This window comes from Camelina sativa, chromosome 7, assembly GCF_000633955.1.
Source record: "Camelina sativa cultivar DH55 chromosome 7, Cs, whole genome shotgun sequence".
NCBI lineage: Eukaryota > Viridiplantae > Streptophyta > Magnoliopsida > Brassicales > Brassicaceae > Camelina > Camelina sativa.
In genome coordinates this window covers 2,116,266-2,125,948 of record NC_025691.1, presented here as the reverse complement: position 1 = coordinate 2,125,948, position 9,683 = coordinate 2,116,266, and the positions used below count along the sequence as shown (strand labels likewise).

At 34.3% G+C, this 9,683-nt stretch overlaps 1 protein-coding gene across 1 annotated transcript in view; it reads right to left on the bottom strand.

Moving 5' to 3' along the window:
- LOC104699910 (squamosa promoter-binding-like protein 12) overlaps positions 1-3,096 on the bottom strand; it is a 5,344-nt gene extending 2,248 nt beyond the window's left edge. Inside the window, 9 exon segments of the mRNA XM_019227378.1 lie at positions 31-254; positions 341-491; positions 569-704; positions 791-908; positions 1,000-1,107; positions 1,187-1,261; positions 1,348-1,829; positions 1,914-2,095; positions 2,195-3,096. Of these exon segments, the coding sequence (XP_019082923.1) occupies positions 31-254; positions 341-491; positions 569-704; positions 791-908; positions 1,000-1,107; positions 1,187-1,261; positions 1,348-1,829; positions 1,914-2,095; positions 2,195-2,679 (1,961 nt within the window). The 5' untranslated portion in view covers positions 2,680-3,096.

Sequence of the window (9,683 nt, the reverse complement as noted above, 5' to 3'; positions counted from 1 at the left end):
TCCATCGAGAACTCGATTATAAACTTAAACCGTATTAAAGGGAATAGATGATCTGATTCTGCAAGTCTTGAATTGACTTCACTTTTGTGAAGAAGCCAACCAATTTCGTGGATGAAATACATTGCTTGCATTGCAGAATCAGTTCCGGTGAACTCTAATGTGCTTTCGAGTCTTCGGATTTCAGAACAAACATCTTCGTCCTCGGAAACTATGAAAGGGAAGAAACTACTGCTTATCCCACCTTGGTCTTCAATCTAGATTATTGCCAAGAAAAATGCCGCCTTTATATTTCAATGCAACAAAGAGTAAAAGCAGAGCACAAAGTTTAAAGTACACTCACTTCCATGAAACCTCGACCACTTGCGATAGGAATCTCACAAGAAAATTTGACAGAATCAGTCTCATTGTGCTCCTTAAGATCATCACTCTCTTCCATTACTCCTTGTGTTGCTTCCTGAACCAAGTATGTTCCTTCTACAGCACAAAGTAACCTGTAAAAATTGGCGATGAACATCAGAGGAAAAGATAGAGAGGGGTCAAGCTTTGAAGAGTGTTAATATATATATACCTTGTGCCAGGTCGATGGAGATTGATGCCTTTTACTGTAAATTGAGCTTTCCTTGTTACAGCAAGTGGTCTAACAGTAATGATTTGGCTATAATCATGGCTTCTTAGAGGTAACGATGTGTCAAGAACAACCTGACCTGTAGCACGAAATAAGAAGAATGCTCAGATCTCAAGAAAAAATATGGACACTATAACATAGATTCCAAGATTCTCAAAAACTAACCATTAAACGCAAATGCAAACTGGTTTTGCACCCTAAGATAAATCCACCCATCAGTCCATAGAGGATCATGTGAAAGATCTAGAAGCCTCCTCAAGCTGAAACTCAGATCACAACAAAGCTGCAAGAAAAAAAACAAAAAAGAAACATGAAGTGATTCTACGATAATAATCTGGAAAGAATAGGGAAAGAGTTGTGAAAATGATCCTTACTTCTTCCTAAGAAGCTTCATCTTGACGAAGATAAACTGTCAAAACGATACAACCAGGTCTAATGTAGCTCTCCATGTCAGTTGGAGTATGAGCTAACCAGTCAAGGATCTGAAAATTTGAATATTAGAACACAATAGTGTACAGTGTCAGTTTCAAAATCACAACAAACTGCAGAAATTATATTTACCTGTCCTCGTAAGGCAACTGGAAAATCATTCGGCACTTTCCCAAATAGTTTGAACACAATCCTATCGGTACGGCTCTAAATATGAAACCAAAACAAAACAAGAAATGTTACAGTGAATTATAAGCAACCAAAGATGAATGGATGAAAGGTGAGATTTGTACCTGAGCATCTCTACTGGAACTTGAAGGTGATTGGTCAGAAGCTGAATCTGAGTTTCTACTAGTCTGAGGTGGACTAGACTGACGCGAGTCTTGGTGATAATCAAGAGAACTGGTTGCTGGATTTGTGGGAGGAGGTGATGATCTCTCTAGATCTGTAGTATCATCCGAGTCTATGTATACATCATTCAAATCAAAAGCATTCATTTTGACTTGCTTTTGGGACCTATCCAAGACAGCTCTTTCTTCAGAACAATTGGGATACACTTCTTGCCAAGGCGTTTCAAGCACATTTACTGAATGATGCTTTATATCTTCTCGAGGAGCTTGCTCGAGTGAAAGCAAAGCTTGAGAAGCCTCAAGTCCTCCTCCACCCTGCATAAGCCCAACTAAATTCTTCCCAACATGTTCACCAGCTTGGCTTACAAGGCTCTTTAGAAGATGAGACATCAGATCCTGATCACCCGTTTGGTCCGATTGATTCACTGCAAAGCGAACACAGAACTGAATAAAGCGCTTTTAAGACTAAAAAATTGGATGTCCAAATGAAACTTTCATGAACAACTTACAATGCATATTGGAGAGTATCTTCAAGAGAGTAATCAACAAGTAGTTGCTTGTTTGACCATCACTTGCAGGAGTCCCATCGCCTAAAGTATCAGGATTTGCTTTTCTCCTACGCTTATTATGCCCAGCCAAACGTCTACGACAACTTCTCTTTCCTTCATCAAACTCTTCAAGCACATGAAACCTGCAGATATAAACCAAATATGATTACTGACAACAAGTGACACCGAGACATAAGACGACCCAATAATACTAAAGTCGAATCCTTTATCTAAACCCATACCTACTACATTGCTGACAAAACCGCTGCATAATACCTCCAACAAGTGCACTAGTAGCTTTAGAATGCATCTCACAAACCTTATGACGTCTATGGTAATCCTTAACCTTGGTTAAATCAGATCCACAATTCTCTACCTGACAGGCTCGAGTCTGTAATCCACCACCAAGTTTAGTCTTTTTGGCAATATTACCACAACCACAACCACCAAGATTCAAAGTAAGCTTAGGAGCATCATCATCCATTGGTATCACAGTAACAGCTCTTCTTTTATTCATATTGTCCATGATATCAACAACAGTTGCTTCATCAGAGCAAGCAGAAGAGGTGTTGGATGAGCCGTGATTCAACTGTCTGGCTACGAAGAGATGACCATCCCATTTCCAATCATTCAAATCCCACTCTACAACACTCGTTTTACCACTAAACCCAAATAAACTCTGACCTTCTTCTTCTTCTCAACCACCTCGAGTTCCTCTAGCTTCCATCACAAAACCCCAATTGAGAAGACAAAACTAAAAAATTGGAGAAATAAACAAAACCCAATTGATATTATATCCCTTTCTCCATCGGAAGAAACCTAATTCCTCCTCAATCAGACAAAAACTGACATATAACTAACTTTAAACAAGGGGGACTTGATTTTAAAAGAAAAAAAGATAAAAAAAAAAAAAAAAACAGCTGGCAACACCTGGAATCATCAGACAAAAGCAAGAACGGTAACCGGACCGGAGAGAGTTGAGCCGGTAACGGTAAAGGAAGATGAAAGTGACGGAGATAATGATGATGATGGAGAAGAGAAGAAGAAGCGTTTTTATTGTAACGTTGGAAGGATATGGTTTTACTTCTATGGACTTATATGGATTGGTGGTATTGAATATGGTGTACTTGTTTTAAAAAGCTATCGAGATACTGAGACGAAGAAGAAACATTTTTTATTTGATTAGAGGAAAAAATTAATACGATACAATTCTTTTAGCTGATAGGCACCGCGAATCTAGCTAACTTTTTTAGTTGTAAATCGTTACAAATTTTAATTCCTTTGAATCCTATTCAATAATTGGGAAGCGAATGGAGAGAAACTAAAATGTTGAGATATCAACGTATGAAAAAATTATTGCAATATCATTATTTAAATATGTATAATAAAGAGGGTTACAATTTCATAAAATCTAAAAGAAAATAAATAATTCTTTAAATAGCGAAATAACTATATTGATATGCTTGTTATATAGGCTTCGTAGTACTAAATTAATTGATCTAGTTGATTACATGATAAAAGTTACGCATTGGAACTGGTGGGTTCAATTCAACCCTTGTTTGGTTGATGATAAGAAACTTACTGATTACAACAATCACGATGAGTATGATAGCACAAACTCCTATAAAAAAGTATAGTTCTAATTGCCTTGTCTCCACATTCTGGCGATCAAAATTAACTTCATCATGGAAAAGGTTAACATAATAAAACTGAAAAACAAGAAAAAGAAAAGTTGACATAACAATAAGATGGAAATATACAATTCTTTGATGTCATAAGCGCCGTCAATCATTTAGAGATACTAGGTTTTGAACAGTACCATGAATTTATTTGATATATTTCGATGAAAATTATATATACTCATTTCATTTCAAAATATAAGAAATGACCACTTAAAAAAAAATTTAACCAATCATAAATAAAATTGTATAATAAAAAATATTAAACTAATCTAAAAGTAGCATAGAAACTTGAAAACATCTTATATTATGAAACAAAAAATCTTTTCTAAAACATTTTATATTATGAAACGGAAAGAATATGTGACTGATGACAATAATGAAATATTATCTTATAAAAAAATTTAAATTAGTGTTAAATAAAAATTTAAGTTTCAGATACAAAATTTTTAAAAATATAAAAATAAGTTGTGTTATAAAATCAAATCAGATAAAAAAAATCATGAATTTAACTCGACGTCCAGGAGAGACGAATCAAACTGGTGACCTTACATATCCTAAACCATTTCTTTGACCACCAGAAAACGAAATAATTTTATAATCTTGAATTTATCTCGTTTTTCATATTTAATTGATCGCTACCACCTATGTTTTCGTGTTTTTATTCAATGTTTTCTTATTTTTCATATTCTTTCTTGTCATTTTCATTGTCAAATTTTATGGTAATTGTCATCATTACTATTATCCGGTTTTTTCGTTATAATCTTCTTCTTCTTCTTTTTCGTCAATTTTTTCACATTTTTCCAATGCAAAACATTTTTTTTAATCAACCATACAACTTGTTAACCTATCAAACTCCAAGACCAAAATTATTTCTTTTCTCATAAAATTTGTGCAATTCATAAAGACCAGCATAGTCAACACATGCATCCAATTGTTGATAATTTCATCCATATGCTTATTCGGTTTTAGATCCACACATATTGAAACTTCTCAAACCAAAATCCTTACTCGCGGAGAAAGTAATATGAACACATGTATAGTTAAAAAAATATTTTTGCTTTTCGTCGATCCTTCTTCTTTAAACTCAAATAACATCAACTCAAGGTCTTGCGACGCGAATTCTTCTTTCTTAGAATTAAAAATAAAATTTTTACTGCAAGAATATCAAATCATATTTCTTTTATTTCTATAAATTTTATTCTTTGTTTTTTTCTAAAAATTCTTAATAATATAGATTACTACTATATTTCCAAAAATGTTGATTAGTGAAATATCTAATTCTTAATGGTTGTTTTAAATCCTATATGGACACCTTTAGGAGTTTATAGCTTCAACTTTTTATTAGTATAGATATAATATTTTAAAATTTCTATGGAGGTTAAGTAATTGTAATATTTTAAAATATTTTATGAAGTTTAAATATTTTTAATATTTGAACCTTTTAAAAGTTTCAATATTTCTAATATTTTAAACTTTTAAAATTTATAAACTATAATTTTTTAGAAACTTTTTATAAGCTAAGAAATTTTTAAAATTTAAAGATTAAAAGATTTTGAAATCTTTTAAAAGCTAAGACTTTTGGAAGTTTCAATATTTATAATATTTTAAACTTTTAAAAGGTTTCAAAATATAATATTTGAACCTTTTAAAAAGTTCAATATTTATAATATTTTAAACAATTAACATTTTTAAATTATAATATTTGAAAACTTTTTAAAAACTAAGAAAATTTTAAAAGTTTCAATATTTATAATATTTAAACTTTAAATTTTTTTTAATATTATAATTTTTTTAAAACTTTTTAAAGTTTTAATTTGATCAAATAAAAATCGGATCAATCCGAATAAAACTTTTTAACTTGGACGCCTGATAAATCAAGCTTTTCTGCTTATTCGCTATTGGACGCCTGATAAATCAAACTTTTTGTTTGTGTTGTAATATAAAACTTGAACCAATCTCAAATTGCACACTTTTTGTTTGTGGCATGGGTTGTCTGTTTTCTTCTCACTTGCAGTTTGCTACGACCAGAAAAAGCTGAGGCAGGAAAAGAATCAGGAGGAGCGCCGGGATCTGCTTCGGGGTCATCTTTTTCCTTTGTAATGTTGTTCTTTGGTAGAGATACAGGTTTCTGAACAGTTGGCTATCTCCACTTGTTCAAGAAAACTGTTCAGAAACCTACCTCTACCAAAGAATAACACTCCAGAGGACAAAAATGACCCGAAGCAGATCCCGGCGCTCCCTTTTATTCTTTTGGACCACTTTTAATTTCCAGTATGATGCCATCATTCTCTGCATCTTTTATTTTGAAAAACATCGCTTAATATCTTATTTATTTGTTGATAAAGAAAAACCTTAAAACTTAATAAATTTCCTGCAAAAACGTTTGGAAGAGATCATTTTCATAATTATTAAAATATTTAATGCCATTTAGTCCTTTAAAAATATATGAACATGATTTCTTTTATTGTTATATATTTTACAATATATTTAATATCATTTAGGCCATATTTTACAAAATATGCTTTAGGACACATTAAACCTAGGACCGACCATGGTTCCAAACTTTGACACAACCAAAAAAAGGCTTTTAACATCAGTGAAACACATAAATGAGTGATGAACATTGATTGCACCGAACCACTTAATCAATTGTAAGCTAGAAGGACATGCTACATAAAAGATTCAAATCATACAATTTTTAACTGGTTTACTAGATTGACATGCGTGTCTACTACTACTATTCAATATATACCATTTGTTATGATATCTTCCTCGTTTCGGTTTGGTTGACCGATATCACTGTTCAACAACATGTGGAATAATGTCGTGTAAATAGCACAAATAAAAGAATTATCACCGTAATAATAATTTATTTTCCAAAAAAAATAACATTCTTTGGTACATATGTAAGTACAGAGCTCCTTTTAGAAGACAGAAAAACAAAATAAATGTTTTTAATTGGATGTGAGTGAGTACATTTGTATCATAACGTATAAAACAAGTTGGAAAAATAATAATCTTTTATAATATTTTTGTCCCTTCTGGAACATCTGTTCCAATAATTATAATCTCGCAAATAATACTTACACGACACTTGCAAAATTATACGCCTAACTTGAGTCAATTATAAGATTAGATTTCTTTTTTTTTCTCTCAAACATTTGCCACTTTCTGCCTACTAAATCCTCTGTCATTTATTGTATTTACAGAAATGCCACTATTTTTAATTTATTTGTATTTCTTGCAAAAATGTTTATGACATCCATATCCTCATCTTCTTGTCTTATTTATGGTTGTACCACCGCTATTAATTTTCCAACAACCATGAACAACTAAATTTGAAGCTCTTAATGCTTCAACAACCTGATTTGTGAGCTTAAATAACACCCAATGCTATGAGAACTTCATTTTCTTCCATCACCTCTCCATTTTAATCGAAAAAATTGAAAGTTCGTTAATCTTGTTATATCTCGTGAACAAGGAAAATTGGCGCTGTGTTTCTTCAGTGGTGACTAAATACGACGTCCTCGATGCTTGACATTGCGAAACCACCACCGATAAGGTTATTTTCCGGCAGATTTCGTAATTTTCTTTGTTTTTTTGTCGAACTTAGACTTCATTTGTTAGTCCAACCGTCATAATATCATGTTAAGTCTACTATGTGGTCAGTTTTGCAATTTAAAATTTTATCGACTTTCGAGCCCGTAGACTAAAATTTCAGTCTCCTTAATTTCATAGGCAGTTAAGTCATTAAAGTAGACTAATATACGAAGTCAAACCGTTGGAGTTATCTGTGAAGTTTGTATGTTTGAAATAGTGTTTAATTGAAATTTATAATTTTTTCTTTTTGATTTTGTAGTTCAAAATGTTTTGTATCGGTTATGTACTTGCCTCTGTCTATTATTGTCATGATAATATATTATACTTCTGGATCAATCATGTTTTTGGTTTTGTTAGGCATCTAGGTTATTGATTTAAGACTTCTACGGATAGTCAGCTATGTAATGAGTAATTGACTTGCTGCTTACTCTTTCAGGTAGATGGCGCAAATACCTGTTGTTTACGGAGTATGGGCGACGAGAAATGGGTCATGGCATTTTGATATGGATGGACGCAAAGGTGGGAGAATGTTTTTTTTGCGACACGGTTGTACATACGCTGAGCTTCTTGAAATGGCTGTAGAAGATTATCTGATTGACAAAGAAACAAAGATGGTTCAGTTATCGTATCCCTTAACAGAGATGATGCTTCAGCAATTGCCCCAAGACACCCCTCCTGTCTATGTCACAAATGATAGATCAGTTCAAAACTTGATATATTTTAGTAGTAGGAATGTTGTTCGCCTTTGCGTCTTTACGCGATGCATGGATGGACAGTCGATTAAGGGATGTGTTAATGATATAAATCTCTTGTTCTATTGCCGATGGGGAGCCAACAGATGAATTTGGTGACGATGTAGATCCAGGTGCCGATGAAGGTGTAGAAGAATGTGAAGAAGCTCTCCATGACACTACAGATGAGAAGCCAAAATATGTTGATGACATGGATTTCGATTACAGTGAGTACGGGAAATTTGAAGATGAAGATGACGATGAAGATGGAGATCACCCGGATGTAGATGCTGAAGAAGGGAAACCGTTTGTTGGTGGTATTCATGGACAGTTAAATAATCCTTGGATAGACCAACTGAAAGTAGGTCAATGCTTTCCATGCAAACATGATGTCATAACAGAGGTGCGTTTGACCGCTATTATGCTAAAATTCTCTTTCAAAATTAAGAAGTCCACAAAGTCTCGGTTGGTGGCAATATGCTCTGTGCCAGGATGCACGTGGAGGGTCGTGGCCACTGTGAAGAATGATCCAACCACTTTTTGGGTCACCAAATATCTGAACGTGCATACATGTTCTATTGTGGACCACATAGCTCACCGTAAGCGTTGCACCTCCAAATATATTGGGATGCTTTTTGTAGACCGGGTAGGAATAGTAGATGGTGTTGTCCCACAACATATTCAAGATTCAATGAGGACAATGTTCGGCATGACATTGGATTACACAACTTCGTACGGGGCTTTACAATATGTCTTGGAATATGTGAGAGGAAACGCCGAATCTGGATATGCGAAGTTGCCTTATTGTCTTAGAAAAATAGAGCAGTCAAACCCGGGAAGTGTCGTTGACCTTGTTGTTGATGACGAGCATAGGTTTAAGTACCTTTTCCTATCTTTCGATGCTTCAATCCGTGGTTTCAATTACGTGAGGCGAGTTATTGTGGTTGATGGGACCTATCTCACCGGAAAGTATGAAGGTGTATTGCTAGTCGCTTGCGCACATGATGGTAACTTTCAGATATTTCTGTTGGCTTTTGGAATTGTCGACTCGGAGTGTGATGCTTCATGGGATTGGTTTTTCACCAAATTAAGTGAGTGTATCTCGGATGAATATCCACTGGTAGTAGTTTCGGATAGGTGCAGTTCAATAGCTAAAGCATGTCGCAATGTTATGCCATGGGCAACACGAGGGATATGTTACTACCATCTCCAACAAAACATAATTTCTAATTTCCGTGGGAAGCAACTGATGTACTTGGTGAAAGGGGCAGCATATGCGCATACGTATGATGATTACAACCGCTACATGGCTTTCCTTACTAACGTAAATCCGGCCATTGCAGCGTACTTGAATAAGGCAGATCCAGCTTTATGGTCTCGGGTTTACTATCCAGGAGATAGATACATTATCAAGACTAGCAACATTGCGGAATCTATCAACTCCATGCTAAAGAAAGCCAAAGGTTATCCCATCACATATCTCATTGAGTTTATTACGAAAAAGTTAGGTAGGTGGCATTGGAAAAGACGAGAGGATGCACTTAGTCTGATCACCACTTTTAGTCGGGGTGTTGAGTTCTTATTGGTCGTAAGGGAGCATTAAGCAGATATGATTACGGTAGAATGCATTGATGGCTAGCGTTTCTACGTTAGGGGTGGGCAACAAGACTGTTTGGTTGACTTGGAAGCAAAATCTTGTTCATGCGGGATGTTTGATG